This window comes from Temnothorax nylanderi, unplaced genomic scaffold (genome assembly GCF_030848795.1).
Source record: "Temnothorax nylanderi isolate EJ_2023f unplaced genomic scaffold, tnyl_v1.0 TNYL_tig0043_pilon, whole genome shotgun sequence".
NCBI classification, from domain to species: Eukaryota; Metazoa; Arthropoda; class Insecta; order Hymenoptera; family Formicidae; genus Temnothorax; species Temnothorax nylanderi.
In genome coordinates, this window is record NW_027249105.1 from 1,310,733 (window position 1) to 1,331,675 (window position 20,943).

Genomic DNA, 20,943 nt, shown 5'->3' on the forward strand with positions numbered 1-20,943 from the left:
TCAACCTTTATATCTGAAATTATCACAATGAAAAATGAAAGCCATTATGTTTCTTGCGACTCTTGCGAGTCTCTTAGGTCCGTATTCATAGTCGGATCTTATTTCAAGGCTATCTTAAGTTCTATCTTAAGTAAGGGCCTTGGCATATAAAAAAACTTAAGCAGTAAGAAATTAACAGTATGGATTCGCTACCGCTTAGTGCCCATCTACAATAGGTGTTTTAAGCCCTAAGCCTTAAGAAATTGTTCAATCACAATTGAATTTGAAGAGAATAATTAACTGTGATTGGTCAATTTTTAGGGCTTAGGGCTTAAAACCTATTTTAGATGGGCACTTAAGGGACTTGGCACATAGAAAAACTTAAGCAGTAAAACTCAAGCAGTAAGCAAATCAGCCAATCACAGTCAAGAACTTAAGGCACGGCCCTAAGCGGTAGCGAATCCATACTGTTGATTTCTTACTGCTAAAGTTTTTTTATATGCCAAGGCCCTTAGGGCCGTGCCTTAAGTTCTTGACTGTGATTGGCTGATTTGTTTACTGCTTAAGTTTTTCTATGTGCCACGGCCTTAATAATGCTACTTGTATTTTAATAATTAAATGTAAGCGTTAGAAAATCGTGTCGGTCTGTGTGTGTGTGTGTGTGTGAGCTACTGCAGATAATACTCATTTGTCAGTAATACACGTACAGATGGATATTTAATTCCTTAGATTTAGATATAAATATATCTATGCTTAAATTTTCGACTTCAAATATTTACTTTAAGCCATGAAAAGCAAAAATATATTAATATATGTCTCTTTTTATCGAAAGTACAGTGCATATTCATATATATTTAAGACATGTTTTAAAAAATTTTTATTAGCTAATAGATCATGCTGACGCAAAGAGAATTCTCTAGAATAAATCCAAGTGAATTTATATATCACAGTCATCATATCAATAACCTCAATCCAAATCATATTCAATCATAAATCATCACTGAAATTATATTAAAAAATTGTATCAATACAATTTGTTCAAGGGAGTGGGAACTTTCTAAACTTATAAGTTTAAAAAATCGGAAGAGTAATCATAAAATACGAGATAAATACATGTTCAACGATAACATAAAAAATTATTATTTCCTTAACATAAATAATACTTGAAATTTAGAGATATTAATCATATATCACGATATATATTTCGTTGAATCCTCTGCTTAAACGTCGTTTCAAAATCTAAATCGTACTTCCAAGCCTTCTACTCACCCTGATGCGTTCCGTGCGCATATGCGCGCATTTATCTATAGTATACGTAACGTTTACTATAGAAAATGCGCGCATATGCGCGTTACGGAACGTGGCCATATTGTACCTGTATCAGGTACTATGGACAAAAGGACGGTGAATATTTTCAAGCACGATATTTCTGAAAATATATCTTGTAGATTTTGTAGAATGTCAACTCTTTTTCATTTCAGGCTCACATTGAAATAAAAAACTATTTGCATATATATATATATATATATATAATCTTTTGTAGAAATTATTTGCAACAGATTGAATTGCACTATATATCATGTAAGTTTCTCTTGTTGAACCAATGTAATATCCTGGTTTTTCAATAAATTATCACGATACTAATTCGATCGAGATCTCCTTGTCATCTCAGAGAAAGACGTGGCACTATATACACATATATAAACAACCTTATATGCTCGCGAAATGTAAAAGAAACCTCCACATTCTTAATAATATGCAAGTCACTACATATTGGCTATACTCATCAGTTAATATATCTTTTTTCTGACTGTGTTATTAAGACTTTTCATAAACAAAGTAAAAAAAAGTAAATAAATAGGAACAATTAAAGTTAAATTAGTACACACCTTCCATTGTTTGCAATATTCTTATAAATGTTAGAGTTGCACATGACCGAAATTTATAGCAAGTACATCGCGTTACATTAAGTATATTTATGTAAATTTTAAATATGCAACATTATCCTAACAAGATACATCAATGTAGTTAATCAGAGGTAAATTTTTTAAATTTTTGTGTACTATATATATATATATAGCTTTAAATTTGTTCACTCACATGTCCAAAAGATGTAAGAAATGTTAATTGGGGACTGTATATATTTATATTCGCTGTATCACAAATTCGAATCGTGAGAATTCTTTCTAAGCTTTTCTTCTTAAATGTAAAATTACATTTCTCGCGTTTCCGTGAACAAACTCCTTTGAACAGAATTTTCTCAGGACTGTCTGCTAAAACTATCATTTCTATAGAGATTTTAGTTTAAATATAGAATTTCCACATTGCATCAAAAATTTCTTTTTACAATACGAATTTATGGAATTGCTATAGCGCAATTAATGTCAGTTCTTGCACAATATCCTTCTTTCGATCTATGATTTTTTGTGACTCGTCAAGTAATTTCTATAGATATTAATATAAATTTGCAAAAGTTTAATAAAATTCAACACTTCTTTTTGTCTGTTAAATTATAAATAAGATAGACTTAACATTCTCCGTGTTGAAAGTATAACATATGTTTTAACATTTTCCATGTTTGATAGTATAACATGGAAACTGAAAACACACAATCCCTTTAGCTGCTTCAGATTTCAAAGAAGGATCTACAGCGTAACATTGCTATATCTGTGAATTAAAAATTAATGTTCCAATTTATTAGATTAATAGTATAATTCATCATCTTTCCATGCAGTATAAATATAATTCAATATACAAATCGGATATCATGATATTGGCAATATTCAGCTCTATTTGTTTTCAAAGCTGTAATCTATTCATCGCTGTATCAAAATTTTATAATCTTGTATCTCTCTTCTTCACCGTGTACTCATATGTATAATTCAAAAATACGCTGTATATATATATCACAACTTAATGAAAAAAAAAGCGATAGTCTTATGCAATTATTTGTATGCGTTCCAAGATTTTTCCGTAAAAATAACATTTCGTAAGATGGATAAGAATCTATCTGATATCGCGCGTTCACGTAGCTGATCACAATAAATAAGCACAATTATATCTCTCGATACGGATTATTCATCATGCTCATTATTATAAGCAATTGTATTAATTGCATAGAACATGACATGTTGTTAGATATACGTATATCATTATGTTCAAAGTGTAAAAATACAACTTTGATAATAAATGTGCTTTGTTCATACAAAACAAATATATAACATGTAATATGCTGCTAGCACATTAAAATTTGTAATATGGAGATTTCTCTATGCGTATTTCTAGCATCTCGCGCGCGCGCACGCACGCACGCATACAGGCAGTTAAATATTACACAAAATAAGCTATATTTACATAAGGAAATAGAGTACCGAATACAAACAGAATGACGCAATAACAAATAGATATTAAAAAAGTGTAATAATAATAATAATCAGAAGTATCGCTTCCTTGATCATACTGATAAGAATAAAATGTCAATCGCAGGATAATGCCAGATGATCCTGTTCAAAAGTCAGATTTAAGATAATAAATCCTTTCGCTTCTCACAGTCATTTTTCTTAATACAAGAACATTAAGCTTTGTCGACAGAAGTATCTTTCATAATGTCATCTTTAGTGATATTTTGGTTCATTTGGTCGTTTTCGTACTCTACAAAGTCATCGAATAAGCTTGGCCACGCTTCCGCATCATCGTAAGCACCAAGATCGTCTCCGATGCTCTCGGCAAAGTTTAGAAACATATTCCAAGTGTCCCTAGGTATCCCTCGGATGTGATGACATTCAAGAAAGTTGAGCCATTTCGTTAAAAGCGGAGGTTCACGTATCGTAAAAACGAGTCTCCAAAGATCGATCGCCATATCAGCTGGTAAGATTCTTTGGCCAGACGTCACGTCGAGGCCAAATCGGAATGTGAATCGATAGAGATCCTTGAACAAATCACTATTGATCGTCAATTCTTGAACAATCTCAGGCAACCGTGCCTGTATACCGCGTATACTGTCGACCTTGATCGCTTTTAATCCCGTGACAAATTCCTGGCGCGTAAATTGGCACATTTGCTCCGCATTTAACTTCCATGCGAGCACAAGTACTTTAAATTCATCGGGTGACAATTGTAAGTCATCACAGAGTCTTTCTATACCGTCAGCTAATATTACATCTTCATGAGGATCCTTAAAAGCAAACACATGATACGTATTAGTCACAGTTATCGTGTAATCCTTAATAAGCTTAAAATTATAAAGCAATTTTTCGCTACAGTAATCTCCACAAACGTTCCCTTAAATTTTTATATAGCAGCGTCTCTTTTAGTGTGTACACACACATCTAAATAGAAATCGGTGCGTATCTGCCATATGCTGTACCTTGTATTGGTCGAAAAGGGCATTTAATTTGCTCTCCGATGGTTCCCTTTGTTGCCTAGGTTCGGTATTTAAATTAAGACCTGACGACGTACTAGATCGTCCTAATGGCTGTAATCGCGCGTAGAATCCTCGCGATAAACGCAGATTACTTTGTGCATTGGGTACAGATCCGCAATTATCCGAGCCTACATTATTAATCGTAGGTAACGTACTTGTAGACTTTCTGTTCCCGTTCGCATGTGTTTCAGGCACAAAAGAACCGGATTGCTGGCAAGAATTTGGGAACAAACCTCTGAGTTCCATCGTTTCTATGAAAGGTGATGAAAAACAAATTGTAAATTTACATTTACATTCACATTTACATAGCGCGAAAGGAGCGATACTTGGAACTGACGAAACTAACGACTAAATCATTTTGTATGTATAGTTTTAACTAACAATAAAAAAAAACAAACTTGATTACTAAAACGTAATTACGTATGGAAGAAGGGGGAGAGGGAGAGGGAGAGGGAGAGACTGATATTGACATTTTAGTTGTACCTACCGTCTTTATGCTCCAATACAATCGATTGCGCAGTGCTGGTCGATGGTGGAAGTGGCACCTTGAAGCACGAAAAACAGTTTCCCATTGATGCTGACCGTGCTTGACATCAAAGACGATTATGCCACGCATCAGTAATTCAGTCTTACATTGGCAGTCTTGATGGAAAGCTGAAGAACAACAATATTGATAACTGGCTAATTGATAATATTTCTGCTTTGTCACATAATCGACGACTCGTCTTGATTAAACGCAGACGTTCAACGTTCAAGTCAACGTAAGATTTGGTACACTAACGACACGGAGATTTCCTGGAGAATGCCGAGGACAGAGGGACAAGAATACCGAATCGTCGACGGCGCGAGGTGCGAGGTGCAAGATCGGTTAGGCTTACCGATTAATCTTGGAGAAACCTCGGGAGAAACTTGGTCGACATCAAAACAGACAGGTAGGTAGGTAGGTAGGTAGTAGGTAGGTAACAACTACAAACGCAAGTTTGCGGGAAGATGCGCGATTTCGAGAGGACAAGTTCCACTTGCCCTTCTTGGAGGTGGAGGTAGAGAACGAGTGACGAGACTGGCATTCTAGGAGGGAAAACCAAGAAAGGCACGCGATATAAAAGTATAGATGACGGCTCAAGATACCTTAGCTTATTGTTACGTATCTGTCGTGGTTCCTCCGGTTGATCCGCGGACGCTCGGCGATAATCTCAATCAAGCGAGACTTGTCGCGTCGCGTCGCCTCGTCTCCGCTTTCATCGATCCATCGATCCTTGGATCGAGTCAACCGAGTCAACTGACGGGGAGAGCAGTCAGCACTGTCAGCACTGTCAGCAGAGGAGAGGAGTGCTCCCAGCCTCCCAGCTCCCAGCCCAGACGCGTCGCGCGTTCCTCTGTGTGGCTTGGTGGCTTGGTCGTTTTCTCCCTAAAATTGTCCTCGCGACGGGTCAACGGTGGAACTGGCGGAGGAAGGTCGCCGCGTTACTCCTCATGTCCTCGGACATTTTTCCTAGCCAAACACGAGCGTCCGGCGCACGGTGGTGGCGGTGAAACTCGGCCTGCGTCATTTGCGAGGATGTAACTCCGTGAGGCCGTGCGACGACAACGACAACGGCGGAAGCGATCTCATTCCATCTCATTCCAAGCGATCCAAGCGTGCGAGACGCTCATCCACCGCTGTCCACCGCGATCGCGGGACGCGGCCACGGTTGCAGCGATCACGAATCACGGATCACAAATCACAGATCACAGATCACAGGCGGTCGACTGGTCGCGACGCAACTGACATGAGGACGCGACACGACACGACACGTTGTCGCATCGCATTCACCACAAATCACCACCGCGAGCGACCGGAGCGACGAGCGACCGCTTCAGACTAGTTCAGACCTCAGACCGTCTCGAAGGACTCGAAGGAAAACACCGCTGACGACTGGCGACCACTACGAGACTACCGCGAGACCAGACGAAGACGTTCCTTGCAGTTCCTCGTGTTTCAGGGCCTCAGGCTAGCCGAGGGAAAAGAAGCCCTTTAACGTTATCAGTTGTAGGTTGTAGGGTGTGGGATATCTCTATTCGAGCATTTCGGGTTTCGGGTTTCGGGTTTCGGGCTGGCGTCGCTGGCCATCGCTGGCGACTGGCGGGTGGCGAGTCGCGAGTCTTTGCGCGAATCAGAGATTCGTTTTTCTCACATTGGCATCCTGGCACGATTAGAATCAACTAGAATGGACTAGAAAATGAACAGGGCAGGGGCAGATTCGAATCGCTGCAGTATAAACATACATATACATAAGTGCTGAAACGTCAGAAACGTGTGACAACTGACGAACTGACTGCTGACAGTCGGATTAGTCGGAAACAGTCGGAAAAAGGAAAATGCGATTGGGGCCTGGGGGAGGTGGTGTTGTCGCGGTACGCAGCAATCGGCATCACTATCCCAGTATTGAGTATATCAGCACTCAGCAGTCGACGCATGGGCTTTTCTGCATCATTTCGATAGTTGACGATCATCGTTCTTTCTTGCGCAATTTCAATTGTTATCAAAGCCTCTATTATCAAAGCTTCTTTCCGGTATGTAAATACGTAAATTCGAAACCCGATAACCCGATCTTATCGTGTGTAGCGATAGAAATTGACAATTGACCAATATTTTCCAGATTGCCTCGCCCCTCGCCCTCGTCCTCGTCTCCGCCTCCGCCTCGACTCGTGATCGTTGACTCGTTTACGAGAGCAGAAAGAAACCTTTTTCTCTGACGAGAGACATATTTACGTGTTTTTTTAAACGCTTTTTTTCTTTTTTTTTTTTTTACCGCGTTTACGACTCTCTTTTAGTTTATTAGTTTACTCGATCCATTCCTGGAACTAAGTATACATTCGATACTTGCTTAATTATAAGATTATAATTAAACAAACGAAAGAGCAATATATGTTTTTGTTCCAAAGTTTGTTCGCGGAAATATTGCGTTATATCGTGTAAGACCGATGAGACTGATTTTTACACAGGCTCGGACGTGTCATATGTATGTATGTATGGATGTACGTACAGTACATATGTGTGGCGTGTGGTGTGGGGCGCTATCACTTTTGCTATATTAATTAGCATACGCGCGCGCCTACGTGTACGGAACAGTTTTACATCTTTATATAAAAAAAGTATATTGTATTCTTATATTATCTGGTCCCGTTGAGATGACGACTCATATAATGTCGCGATAAGCCAAGCCGCGCATTCTCGGATTACTTAAAGTTCATCACTGTCGGTCAACTGTTCGTAGGCTGTCGTAAGGAAGATTTCAAATGATTGGGATATTGGGATAATAAAAGCCTTAATTGTGTGTGTGCTCTTAAATCTTTCAATTTGATTTCAAGCGTTTGATTTGAATATGTAATTGTAAATTATCATCTAGGCTATAATTTTTCCTGTTTGATAATTTTGGTAACCTACAAAAAATCTCATTGTTATATCGTCTATCTTGGTTCGCGTATCTGTTTCAAAATGTGAAAGCAAATAATATACACCAAAGAGCTATGTTTTATGCAATAATATGATAGTAATAAATATTCTCTTCTCCGTCTTTCTGTAACGCGGAAAGTCTTTTGTATTACCTACAAATTAATAGTTTGTAAGTCAGAGATATGCAAAATAACGGATGTGTATTCACGACACTCGCGTTATACAGGCAATAGGCATTTTGTATATAGTATAGAATATAGATGTAATATTGCATATTAATAATATCTAATTTGATTGATAGATAATACACGATGCCGAAATTACCACGCATCACTAGATCTTTGCGGATGTTTACTTCTCTGGAACGCAGAGGAGAAACGTTAGACTTGGAACTAAATGACTTGATGAAAAAAAGAGAAGAACGGACAAAAAGATTAAAAAGGTAAATGGATATTTCATGTTGAAAAAAATATGTATGGAATGTTTAACAAATCTTGTGGATTTATATATAGATTTTACATGTTACATTTACTACAAATATTAGATATAAATGTGCGTTTGCACACAGGTATTCCTTATTATCTGTATAATATATTAGTATATTTGTATGTTACAAACAGTCTTGATTGGCATTATATAAGCAAAAGTGCATCTAAACATCTTATGGCACATCTGCAAGCATTAAGAAACATTGTGCAACAAGCTTTAGGTGAGTAATAAATAATAATTAAGATATACTCTTATTTTTAACAAATATGATCTTTTTAACTTAGATTTGGAAAATCTAATGACACTCAATGACACTCTACTTTCTATTGGATAACGTATTTTGTTTAATAAGTATTTTGCAACTAAATAACTTGTAATTTAATTTAAAAAAAAATTTTTTTTTTTTTTCCAGCAAACGACTGCCCAAATGTTATTAACGAATTCACAGTTTATGCATTGCGTTTATTAATTGAAGACAAAAATTTGTCGCGAAAGAAATATGATATACTTGGCCAAAAATCGGGAAATTTAACGTATCAATCTGCAGAAGCTATGATGCGGGTATGATATAATGTATTCTATAACTTTGATTTTTGTCGCATAACGTACGTTATTTTTGACTGTTTATATTTTCTCACAATCCTATGTAGGTAATCACTAAAATTCAGATGGAATGTCGTGAAGAAGCAATAGCATTGTTATCAGAATCCAAAGAGAATGCAAACGCTCCAGATTTTTCACAGATTTTTGGCACAGATATTCCTTATAATCGAGCCAGAGCCATGTGGCCCGATACAGTTCAACTTCACAATATGTCCACGGAAAAGACAAGCTCGAATACTGATAAATTTACAATGATGATACATGAAACGAAACCTTTAATAGAGAAGAGAGCAGTGAGTATATCTGTTGAATGCTTGAACAAGAAAAAGAAATTGATCTTCCAATCAATTTTCCAATCATCTTTCATCTTTCAATTGTAGTTTGACAAAGCGACATTCACAGAAGGATTACAAAGTTGCTACAACAACTGCAGTACAGAAATGTCATGTCAGGATTTTGCAGCAATAATAATAGAAAAATTAAAATATACAAACTCTCAAAATATACAAACGGAACTGTTCGATATGTTAGGTTGCGAACACTTTGAATTTATCAAATACGTTATTGAACATCGAAAGACCATCGTATCGACGTATTCGTTCGTCCCATCAAAAGTGACCAAGAGACCGCAAACAGCTGTACAGGGGCCTATAATGAGTGGCCAGGTAACTGTACAATCCGAAATGGAAAAGCAGTTGTGCAAGCAAGTACGTAAGGAGGAAAAGAAAATCAACAGAATGGCGAACAAGCGAGACGGCAAGTCGGAAGCCGAGGAAAGAGAGATCGAGCTGCAAATTAAGAAACAGGAAGCATTGAGAGCCACGTGTGCCCCGCTATTTCCTAAGAAAAATGTTCTGGAGAGAGGCGCGCAGGAAAACTTTCCATTTGTATTTGATTCTAAAGCGAGCGCTAAGCGAGCGAGCGTTGTGTCGGGGCAAAAGTTACTGCTGGCTGAAGATGTTACAAGGGAGAATAGCGAACTCTGTGAACAAGTACACATACCGATATCGAAGCAAGAATCTATCGACGTTAAGATAGATCCCGTGCCGATATCTTCTCTAGACGAGATCGGCCGAATGGCTTTCAGCGGCGTACCGTCGTTAAATAAAATTCAAAGTATTGTTTTCAACGCGGCGTACAACACTAACGAGAACCTTCTGATTTGCGCCCCGACCGGAGCGGGAAAGACAAACGTGGCCATGCTGGCTGTGGTGAATCAATTGAAGCAGAACATTCGAGATGGACAGTTGGAGAAGAGTCAATTTAAAATAATCTATATCGCGCCAATGAAGGCTCTAGCGGCGGAAATGACCGCCAACTTTAACAAGAGACTCGGCCCTCTGGGCGTGTGCGTTCGCGAGCTGACCGGCGACATGCAACTGACGAAACGGGAGATCCAACAGACTCAGATGATAGTGACCACGCCGGAAAAGTGGGATGTCGTCACGAGAAAGGGTACGGGCGACATCTCCCTCACTAGTATCGTGAGATTGCTCATCATCGACGAGGTGCATTTGCTGCACGGTGACAGGGGACCTGTGGTAGAGGCGCTGGTCGCGAGAACCCTGCGCCAGGTGGAATCGTCGCAGAGCATGATCAGGATAGTCGGGCTGTCCGCCACGCTTCCGAATTACGTGGACGTCGCGCGATTTTTGCGCGTCAACCCGTACAAGGGATTGTTCTACTTCGATCATCGCTTCCGGCCGGTGCCCCTCAGTCAAACCTTCATCGGCGTCAAGGCCGTCAAGCCGTTGCAACAGATGACCGACATGGACCTCGTGTGTTATAACAAGGTCGTGGAGATGGTGCAACAGGGCCATCAGGTAATGGTATTCGTGCACGCGCGCAACGCTACCGCGAGGACGGCGAACGTTCTGAGGGAACTGGCCTCGCAGAACGATACGCTCAAGTACTTTCTCGCCGACGGACAGGCCAAGTACGTGAACAAGGCGTTTGCAAAGTCGCGCAACAGGCATCTCGGTGAGTTGTTCAACAGCGGGCTGTCGATACATCACGCTGGCTTGCTGCGCTCCGACAGGAATCTGGTCGAGAAATACTTCGCCGAAGGCCTGATCAAAGTGCTGGTGTGCACCTCCACGCTGGCGTGGGGCGTGAATCTGCCCGCGCACGCGGTCATCATCCGCGGTACCGAGATCTACGATTCGAAGCACGGCTCGTACGTGGACCTGGGCATCCTGGACGTCCTGCAGATCTTCGGCCGTGCCGGCAGGCCGCAATTCGACAAGTCGGGACACGCGGTCATCATTACGTCCCACAACAAGCTGTCGCACTATCTGTCACTGCTGACGAATCAAATACCGATCGAGAGCAGCTTCGTCACGTATTTGGCCGACAATCTGAATGCCGAGATAGCGTTAGGCACGATATCAAATGTGACGGAAGCGGTCGAGTGGTTGAGCTACACCTACCTCTTCGTACGGATGAAATTGAATTTTCAGGCGTACGGCATGGTATATCAAACTCTCGTCAACGACACGAATCTCGAGAAGAAGCGAAAGGAGCTCGTGGACGTGGCCGCCAATGCGTTGGACAAAGCGCGGATGATCAGGTACGACGCGCGCACCGGTGATCTTAACGCGACCGATTTGGGACGTACCGCGAGCCACTACTACCTCAAGTACGACACGGTCGAGATCTTCAACGAGCTCCAGAAGCCTGTCATGACCGAGACGGAGATTCTGGCGATGATATCGCGCGCTCAGGAATTCGAGCAGCTCAAGGTACGAGACGACGAGATGAACGAGTTGGACCAGCTGATGCGAGATTGCCAGCTCGTGGCGCAAGGCGGCGTGGAGAATGTCCACGGTAAGGTCAATATATTGCTGCAAACCTATCTGTCCAGGGGTCGGGTGGACACGGCGTCATTGATATCCGATCAGGCGTATGTTACGCAGAACGCCGTCCGGATAGCCAGGGCACTCTTCGAGATCATGCTCAGGCGCAACAACGCGATAATGGCCGGGCGGCTGCTGCAGATAGCCAAGATGTTCGAGGCGCGACAGTGGGACTTTCTGACGCCGCTGCGCCAATTCGATTGCCTCTCGATGGAGATCGTCGAGAAGATCGAGGGACGGGACCTCGAGATCTATCGGTTGCAGGAGATGGACGCGAAGGAGGTCGGCAATATTTTGCGGGACCAACGGGCGGCGAGCCTAGTGAAGAAGTGTTGCGACGAATTGCCCGCATTGGACGTAGTACATAGTTTACAACCTATCACGCGCACCGTCTTGAGGATACGGCTGAACGTGGTTCCGCAGTTCCACTGGAACGACAAGGTTCACGGGAAGAATTCGCAAGCCTTCTGGATATGGATCGAGGATCCGGACACTAACTTTATTTATCATCACGAGTATTTTATCCTGACGAAGAAGATGGTCTGTCAGCATCTCGAGCAACAACTCGTCGTGACCATACCGCTGTCCGAATCGTTGCCGTCGCAATATTTGGTGAAAGTTACGAGCGATCATTGGCTCGGTTGCGAGGCCACATTTCCGTTGACCTTCCACGATCTCATTCTCCCGGAGACTCATCCCCCGCACACCAATCTCCTGGAATTGCAGCCGTTACCGATAACCGCCCTGAAAAATCCAGACTTGGAGAGCTTGTACAATTTTTCCCACTTCAATCCGATACAGACGCAGATCTTCCACTGTCTGTATCACACGGATAACAATGTTCTCCTCGGCGCTCCGACCGGCTCGGGGAAAACTATCGCGGCTGAGATCGCCATGTTTCGCGTTTTCAAACAGCATCCCGATCGGAAGGTCGTTTATATAGCGCCCATGAAAGCTCTGGTCAGGGAGCGCATAAATGACTGGAAGATACGACTGGAGGAGCGGCTAGGTAAGAGGGTGGTGGAGCTGACCGGGGACGTGTCGCCCGACATAAAGATGATAGCCGGCGCGAGTGTGATCGTCACGACGCCCGAGAAGTGGGACGGTATTAGCCGGAGCTGGCAAACGCGCAGCTACGTGAAGAAAGTGGCGCTTATAGTGATCGACGAGATTCACCTGCTGGGCGAGGACCGCGGACCGGTCCTCGAGGTGATCGTCTCCCGCACCAATTTCATATCCTCCCACACGCACAACAAGGTCAGAGTCGTAGGGCTCTCGACCGCGCTAGCTAACGCGATAGACCTGGCCAATTGGCTCGGCATCAAAGAGATGGGCCTCTACAATTTCCGGCCGTCCGTGAGACCCGTGCCGCTGGAGGTCCACATCAGCGGATTTCCTGGCAACCACTATTGTCCCCGGATGGCGACCATGAATAGGCCAACCTTCCAGGCGATTAGACAACACGCGCCCGCCAGTCCCTCTCTCGTATTTGTATCCTCTCGCAGGCAAACGCGCCTGACTGCCTTAGATCTGATCGCCTATCTCGCGGCGGAGGATAATTCCAAGCAGTGGTTACGCATGCCGGAAGAACAGATGAACGACATTCTGGAGAATATAAATGACTCGAACCTAAAGCTCACGCTCGCCTTTGGAATTGGCCTTCACCACGCCGGTCTTCAAGACAGAGACAGGAGAACCGTCGAGGAATTATTTGTCAATAATAAGATACAGGTATGCATGCTGCAACACTGCAATACTTGTGACAGTTTTTTGATTACGCCACGTCAAATTCGACGTAATATAGAAATAATAGCATAAGGGAAACAATCAAGATATTTATGTTTATACGAATAAAGTTTATCAACCTTCTTATACATGTGCATATAGCACATGTATGAGCACAGTTTCGAAAAGTATTGTATAAATGTAAAAATGACTATCCCGCACTGTATGAATGTTGTATTAATCCATTGTTAATTTAGGTACTAATCACTACGGCCACCTTGGCCTGGGGTGTTAATTTCCCCGCTCATCTGGTGGTGATTAAGGGCACGGAATATTACGACGGCAAGCTGAAACGTTACGTAGATATGCCGATAACGGACGTTCTCCAAATGATGGGTCGCGCTGGCAGACCGCAATTCGATAATTCCGGTGTGGCGGTCGTGCTTGTTCACGACTTAAAGAAGAATTTCTACAAGAAATTTTTGTACGAACCATTCCCCGTGGAGTCGAGTCTGATGGGAGTATTACCCGATCATATCAATGCCGAGATCGTTGCTGGCACCGTCAAGAACAAGCAAGAGTTTCTCGATTACTTAACGTGGACATATTATTTTCGAAGATTGATGAAAAATCCGAAATATTACGATCTGGATATCTTGGAGCCTCACTGTATCAACGAATATCTCTCGAGATTGGTAGAAACTACCGTAAAGTCGTTAATGGATTCGTCATGTGTCGATTACGATGAGGTACGATGACAAATCCAATGGAGTAGCATAATGGTTTATACAGTACAGATAGATGTAACGCTTTGATATGATTCTACCTAGGACGAGCAAACTCTAGTTTCATTACCGATGGGTAAGATAGCGTCATTCTATTATTTGTCGCACAATACGATGTTGATGTTTACGCAATCGCTCGAGGAAAACTTGACGTTGGATCAGTACTTACGTATACTCTGCAACTCGCACGAATACAACGAGTTACCCGTGCGACATAACGAGGAATTGTTAAATGAGTAAGTCTTGAAAGTGTGAGACGAATCGTTCACCATCCGCTTCTTTCGCTTATTGTTATCTACAAGCGCAAATGTTTTAATTAGGGAACTAGCGAAACTGTGCCGTTACTCCGTGAATCAGTATGATTCTCCAAATACAAAAGCCTTTCTCTTGCTGCAAGCGCATTTCTCAAGGCTGCCATTGTCTTGCACCGATTATATCACCGATTTGAAATCGGTGCTCGATCAAGCAATCAGAATAATACAGGTACGAATAAATTTGATTCCCCTACGAAAGATATACGAAAGACATACTAACGCCTTTTATACGTATTATTCATTTTCATTATAATTTGGACTCGATAAACTAACAGGAAAGATCTTTTAGGCAATGATCGACACAGTCGCGGAACGTGGATGGTTAACGAGCGCATTAAGGATAATGCAACTATTTCAAATGATCGTGCAAGCACGATGGATAGATGAATCTGCAATTATGACGTTACCACATATAAGGAAGGAAGATTTGCACTTGTTTTCATCGTTGCCGATGAACTCGTCGGCTCTTCCACTATTATGTTCTATCACATGCGACAATTATAACAGACTCGCAAAGATTTTGCACGAAGGACAGTATCGGGTAGATCAAATACGCGAGGTAATAGAATTGAAAAGATATCTCTCTAATGTCCATTATCTATATTATACTTATATTATACGAGATGTTAAATCTATATTTAAAAAATTAAAACGCCTATTTTTCTAGATACATCAAGTAATTAAAAATATGCCGATAATATCTGTTGATTTAATGTTGGAGAATTCTTGGAACGGCGAGAAGAGGATAACGTTGAAGCTTGATGACGACGATTCTGTAGTTGTTCGACGAAATGAAGAGTGTACATTAACTGTTGGATTGAAAAGAATGAACAATTCTAAAACTTTAAAAGCACACTGTCCAATGTTTTTAAAAGGAAAAGACGAAAACTGGTTCTTGGTACTAGGCGACATTCAAAATAGAGAATTATGGGCTCTAAAAAGAGTATCTGGTATAAATAGTCAGCAGAGATATCATCAATTGCTATTTACTGCACCCGACAGTTTAGGTAAACTTATCAGCTTGTTTGTAACGCGTGTCTCGTATCTTCACGAGTTTCTTGAAATAAAAATTTGGACATTTATTTTAGGACTGACGAAGTTAACGTTCTACTTGATTTCTGACTGCTACATGGGATTGGATCAACAATACAGTATTTGTCTAGATGTAAAATGCTAAATATTTAACAGTTACCAAACATCTAAGACTGAAAAAACAACAGATGATATTGTATTCAATTATCGCAAATCTTTCTATATCGTTAATATAAGGATTACAAGAGATGAAAAAGAAAGTTTATGAAATTGTTTATATATATATATTTTGAAATGAGCGAAAGATGAGATTTGCTATAGTTGCATACGGAGATAATTACGGGATATTTATAGCAAGTTGTGTACAGAAACTTGTATATTTTTCTTCACATAATTTTATTACACGTCTATGAAATATATATATGTATGGATTATATATATTTTTTTCATACAAATATAAACCTTATTACCTCGGTATATAAAGATAGAAAAAGCAACACGTGCAGGATCAGCTTTCGTACAATACGATTTCGTACAATATTTTTGTCACAAATGAGTTTTCTTACTGCGAAATGAATCTGTTGCAGTATATCATTCGTTTTAATTAATGTTTTAGTGAGATAGGATTCTATATCGCAGATTACTGAGGTTCTCGAGAAATACATTTGATGCAGAAGTTTGCAAAGAAAAAAAAAAGGAAAAGAAACATTAGAAATTAAAAATTATTGTATACATGTAGGTTATATATACTGACCCCTTTTCAAATTTACATCGTGTTACAGTAATATAATATTTAGCTTATTCGGTTTATTTCCCCTCCCTCCCCTCTATACTTAGGTAACAATAGATTATAGAATAGGAAGGATATGAGATCGTTCCATTGCTTTGCATGAAAAGAAAGAAAAAGAAAACTATATGTATTTTAAATCCTAAGTCCAAAAATTCTCGATATATCGATTGCGATACAGATTGTTCATACTAAGGGCACAGAAGAGACTTAACAAAATGTTCCCGATTCCAGTAGTGCATTTAATTTAATTTAATTTAATTAATTTAAATCACAGTAAAATGCTGAAATAAAGCAAGTAAGCTTTGTTTATATGATAAATTATACCTGAAGAAACTAGAGATTTAAGGTGCGTTCCACTTGGCGTTCACAACGCTCGTGAGCGTTATTTGTCCTTGTTTATTTGACAAATAACAAGAATGAAATGATTCTAAGAGCGTTGCGAGCGTCAAGTGGAACGCACCCTTAATAGTTTCACTTCCACATGAAATATTTAACAACCAATATTCTTAAATACTCTCTTTTTCATATATATATATATATATATATATATATATGAGAGAGCGAGAGAGAGAGAATTGCGAAAATACTATCTTTATAACAGTATGAATTTTCGTAATTCTAGTCTATATTAATCTATGTCAACCTAAAAACATTCAACTTTAAAATTATGCTAATTCATAATAGCCTAAACGTAACAAGATTCAAGCACCGCAAAAATTATATTTAACACAAACAGCACATTTAAAATATAAATTTAGATACGCAAGTTAACAATTTTAATATATCTTTAATATTTTAATCTTATTTGTAAATGCCAACACGATATTCTCTTCTTTGCCAATAGTTTGAAGTCTGCTTTCTCAAAAGTGCACATGAAACACACTTGGCTATTAATTCTAAAATTAATTCTAAAAAAGTTGTATCGAGAATCAAAGCAAAGAAATATTTAAGCTCCTTCCCATATTGAAATCTGGAAGTACTGAATATCTTTTGTAAGTAATAAACCGAAATGCATTTATGCAAAACGTTTCAATAATGGTACATTTCTATCTGTTATATGTAGCGCAAGAATTAACACTCGCCCAAACGCCTGTCGCGTTAATAGCCACATAATACAAATAATATTAAAAGTTATAGCAGTTAAATTCAGTGTCTTTATATTTTCCTCTTGCGTTATAAAATCTCAACGTTCAGCCTAATCTCGTTTAATAATTTATAGAATTTTACCGTTCACATGTTACTGTTAAACATCATTCCACTTAAAAAAAGTGTTTACACTCAGACTGACCAACGACCATATACTTGAATCATATAGTTAGAATTTTATCACTCGAGAACTAAGGAAGCACTAGCATAACTGACAGAACTGTCATTCATATTGTTACATTGACTACTTTGAGCATATTTCAAAAATTTTAGATTCATTCTTTGACCATTCGTATTTCCTTTAAAACTGTGAATTGCCTGCAAAGATAAAATACAACATTATCTAGAAGAATTAGATTAATCTAACTCGCTTATCTAATGCAAACGTTTAATTTTCTCGTATTACCTGCAATAAAACGCCGATTGGATGTCGACCGCATATAGTATTACCATATTTCTTAAGATATTCAGTAAACATCGGAGGATTCAAAGTCTCTATAATGTCCATACCCTAATTTGATAAACGTGGAAATATATGGAATTAAACTTTGCGATATTTTTGAATTACAATGAGCGAGATTATCTACCATTCTTACTCAAAGATTCAAAAACATACCATTTTGTCGAGATTTTGAATAGATCTGTGTATAGGCCCACATGATCTATCGTAGTAAGTATAGCGAAAACGTTGTCCCCAATGACAGAAATCTGAAGAAATGACGAACAATGTTTGCGGATCAGCCATATAAGGTGCTAACAGTCTCCCGTAAAGCGCCTCTCTTTCCGGACTCAAAGATCCCACCAAAATCGGGATTATGGTGAATGAGTCTTTGAATCTGTATATATATGAGATATAAATAAGGTAACTATATTTCCCAATCTTGTTATTTAGTAATAAACAGAGAGATTGTACAAGCCTCGTTTATTTACTATAATTTTTTATCAATATAATTTTCAGTACTTGTAATTGTAGGTGGGAATTAATTTATACATCTAAACGTACCCTTCCATAACTTTTGCGATAAACGGCAACTGCATCTCAATGCTATGCTCCTCTTCATCTGTGTTCAGATCCATGCATTCAAAATGACCAGTTTCTTCGAGTTCTCTTCTCACTGTTAAACATATATATGCGTTTTAGTGAATTTAATCGAGGAGGATTATGCTTTAAAGTATAATCCTCCTCGATTAAATTGTACACACACACACACACGCACACACAAGAGAGAAGCACTTTTCCATACATAAAAAAAATATACATATATATATTTTTCAATATTTGTTACAAGTTGAGCATTAAAAAAAAAAGAGAATATGACATTAGCAGGGATAGTAACAAGATCTACATGTAAGCACCTTGTTGATCAATATGTAGATCGTATAACGGTGTTCGGTAAATGGAAGCCGAAGATAGGGCACAACCTGGTAATCTCACATGATGAGAAGGCCCTAGAATAAATATCCTACGGCTGCATAACAGCACGTTGCACGGTTCATTTGACTGAGAAATTTGAAAAATTACAAACTAAACTATATATTATAGAGGCTACTTTATATATGATAAAAATTTACATTGATGCAATTATTAAACTATTGCAATATCACCTAAATGGACTAATGTGAGTCTTTTATCATGATTACAACGAGAAACGTTATTACAAATACAAAATAATATATGCAAATAATATAGATATAAAGACAGGTTTAAGTTATGTGTCTTTATACATATAGGTATATAATTTTTTGTAAACTGTAACTAGACGCTTGTTTAGTAAAATGCTAAAATAACATAGCTAACATAATTCACACTTACACGACTACAGGACTAATTTGTCGGTAAGCAAACCCAGCACACGCCCCACAATAGCTGTATCCCGCATGCCTGTAAAATTGTACATTTTTACGGCTGTATTACATACATGTGTATCTTGAAAAACTTGAAGAATATATTGTATTGGATGATTACTAACGGGGCAATGATTGCTCTAGCAGGTCCATGGGATAAGTCGGCCGCACCCAACCAACCTTCCAACTGTTTACTCAATTCCGAACCTATGGCACGTGGATTTTGTGATTTTGACGATATATAAGTCGAAAATTTTTATTACACAATTATAGATAAATACATATGTGTACATGTATTTGTTATATGCGATAATTATAGAAATTTACACAGCCTCTGCTTCAAACTTTTTTCATATGATTCTTATCACCTGACGCACGCACATATGCGATATTACGTGTAGGGTGTAATGAGCAAGAGAGAGAATGTATGTATGTACATACATACATGATGCATGCATATATGTATTTCCACAGAGGTAAATTATCAAGCTAAATTTCAATTTCTTTATCCATATCATATATTATCGTGGTTCTATTTTTATATACCGCGCAATCAATTAACAAATTCGCTAAATGATAAAAGTAAGTTTGCAATTTAAAATATTTTCCACAAAAATCCATTGATCGGGATTTCTTAACGGGAGAAACGAGAGTAACGAGTAAACAGTCATCGACGAGCGCGAGGAGAAGAATGAGCGAGGAGTAAAATGTGCATTTTTCGATCTCTTACCGTTGTCCGAGTACCAACTACCAGCGTGAGAGGCTCTCCTAATTAATGCCATTTTTGGGCCGAACGCGTTGTTTCGTACGTACTCTAGCTTCGCGTTCGACTAGCACTTGATCCAGCGTGAGACTCGTGAGAGGTGAGAGCGGTGAGAGCACTGAGGAGAGTGCTGAATGAGGAGAGCCTCGGCGAGATCACGATCACAAGCGAGGCAAGCGAGAGATAGAAGTTTTACATATATATATACATACATATACATATATATCAATATGTATGTATATCTTTTTTTTTTTTAATCGAGTGTAAAATGTTTATAAAACGTTATCGTTATCACAAATCCTTGGCTACTGGTCTCTCGGTCTCTCCTCTCCCCATAGATTATTCAGTGATTATACAGGTGAATGCTAATGCTAAAGTCAGCTAAAGTCGATATGACCTGCCTTGACTCACTTGACTCCTTGACTGAAAGAAACAAAGAGCGCAACATGGCTGATTTGCAATCTCGTTGGGATTGTTGGGAAAGCGATTGAGTCGGAGTGATTCTATTGGCTATTGGCTATAAAGCCGGTTCTACAATACGTCGCAAACGATGGCAAAATTGGCAACTGCTAGTTGAGGGTTATTTCTGATTGCCGATTGCCAGTTTACTGTCGCCAAAAAAGTTAAAAGTTCGCCAACTCTCTTTTAACAACCGTAATTGACAAGCGCAACGTGAAAATAACATTCTTCAACTAGCAGTTGCCATCGTTTGCGACGTATCGTAGAACCGGCTTTAAAGCCTTGTGTACACGATACTA

General features: G+C 39.4%; 3 protein-coding genes across 7 annotated transcripts; 1 reads left to right on the forward strand and 2 right to left on the reverse strand.

The window, feature by feature from the left end:
• Positions 1 to 2,653: 2,653 nt before the first annotated feature.
• Sccro3 (defective in cullin neddylation 1 domain containing SCCRO3) lies at positions 2,654 to 5,773 on the reverse strand. 2 transcript variants are annotated; one of them, XM_071704701.1, is made up of 4 exons: positions 5,531 to 5,773; positions 4,890 to 5,056; positions 4,346 to 4,653; positions 2,654 to 4,153 (listed from the first exon to the last, which is right to left on the reverse strand). In XM_071704701.1, the coding sequence occupies exons 2-4, from the start codon at positions 4,972 to 4,974 to the stop codon at positions 3,554 to 3,556; spliced, it is 993 nt and encodes a 330-aa protein (XP_071560802.1). In that variant the 5' UTR covers positions 4,975 to 5,056; positions 5,531 to 5,773; the 3' UTR covers positions 2,654 to 3,553. The 2 variants fall into 2 exon arrangements, with proteins under 2 accessions (XP_071560802.1, XP_071560803.1); XM_071704702.1 differs by lacking the exon at positions 5,531 to 5,773 and adding an exon at positions 5,281 to 5,524.
• Positions 5,774 to 6,297: 524 nt separating this feature from the next.
• Obe (activating signal cointegrator 1 complex subunit obelus) lies at positions 6,298 to 16,077 on the forward strand. 4 transcript variants are annotated; one of them, XM_071704688.1, is made up of 13 exons: positions 6,645 to 6,955; positions 7,042 to 7,716; positions 8,140 to 8,280; positions 8,459 to 8,547; positions 8,740 to 8,888; positions 8,978 to 9,223; positions 9,311 to 13,516; positions 13,768 to 14,259; positions 14,341 to 14,531; positions 14,616 to 14,778; positions 14,899 to 15,168; positions 15,277 to 15,616; positions 15,698 to 16,077. In XM_071704688.1, exons 3-13 carry the CDS (start codon positions 8,150 to 8,152, stop codon positions 15,784 to 15,786), a joined length of 6,366 nt encoding a protein of 2,121 aa, XP_071560789.1. In that variant the 5' UTR covers positions 6,645 to 6,955; positions 7,042 to 7,716; positions 8,140 to 8,149; the 3' UTR covers positions 15,787 to 16,077. The 4 variants fall into 4 exon arrangements, with proteins under 4 accessions (XP_071560792.1, XP_071560789.1, XP_071560788.1 ...); XM_071704687.1 differs by having other exon boundaries at positions 7,042 to 7,665; XM_071704691.1 differs by lacking the exons at positions 6,645 to 6,955; positions 7,042 to 7,716 and adding an exon at positions 6,298 to 6,431.
• LOC139771722 (protein MEMO1-like) lies at positions 16,000 to 20,610 on the reverse strand. The gene is made up of 8 exons (XM_071704704.1): positions 20,153 to 20,610; positions 19,548 to 19,629; positions 19,391 to 19,459; positions 18,934 to 19,046; positions 18,581 to 18,692; positions 18,194 to 18,413; positions 17,984 to 18,088; positions 16,000 to 17,895 (listed from the first exon to the last, which is right to left on the reverse strand). The coding sequence occupies exons 1-8, from the start codon at positions 20,202 to 20,204 to the stop codon at positions 17,758 to 17,760; spliced, it is 891 nt and encodes a 296-aa protein (XP_071560805.1). The 5' UTR covers positions 20,205 to 20,610; the 3' UTR covers positions 16,000 to 17,757.
• Positions 20,611 to 20,943: the final 333 nt, after the last annotated feature.

Bases quoted from the DNA above. Each gene is read 5' to 3' on its own strand.
- Obe (XM_071704691.1), top strand. From the start codon at position 8,150: ATGCCGAAATTACCACGCATCACTAGATCTTTGCGGATGTTTACTTCT. The intron at 9,224-9,310 runs GTGAGTATATCT...TTTCAATTGTAG, and splicing joins CTTTAATAGAGAAGAGAGCA to TTTGACAAAGCGACATTCAC. The intron at 14,779-14,898 runs GTACGAATAAAT...AAGATCTTTTAG, and splicing joins AAGCAATCAGAATAATACAG to GCAATGATCGACACAGTCGC.
- LOC139771722 (XM_071704704.1), bottom strand. From the start codon at position 20,204: ATGGCATTAATTAGGAGAGCCTCTCACGCTGGTAGTTGGTACTCGGAC. The intron at 19,630-20,152 runs GTAAGAGATCGA...CACGTGCCATAG, and splicing joins TAGTTGGTACTCGGACAACG to GTTCGGAATTGAGTAAACAG. The intron at 18,089-18,193 runs GTATGTTTTTGA...TTATCAAATTAG, and splicing joins TTCAAAATCTCGACAAAATG to GGTATGGACATTATAGAGAC.
- Sccro3 (XM_071704701.1), bottom strand. From the start codon at position 4,974: ATGGGAAACTGTTTTTCGTGCTTCAAGGTGCCACTTCCACCATCGACC. The intron at 4,654-4,889 runs GTAGGTACAACT...CACCTTTCATAG, and splicing joins TGTATTGGAGCATAAAGACG to AAACGATGGAACTCAGAGGT. The intron at 4,154-4,345 runs GTACAGCATATG...TTTGCTTTTAAG, and splicing joins CCCTTTTCGACCAATACAAG to GATCCTCATGAAGATGTAAT.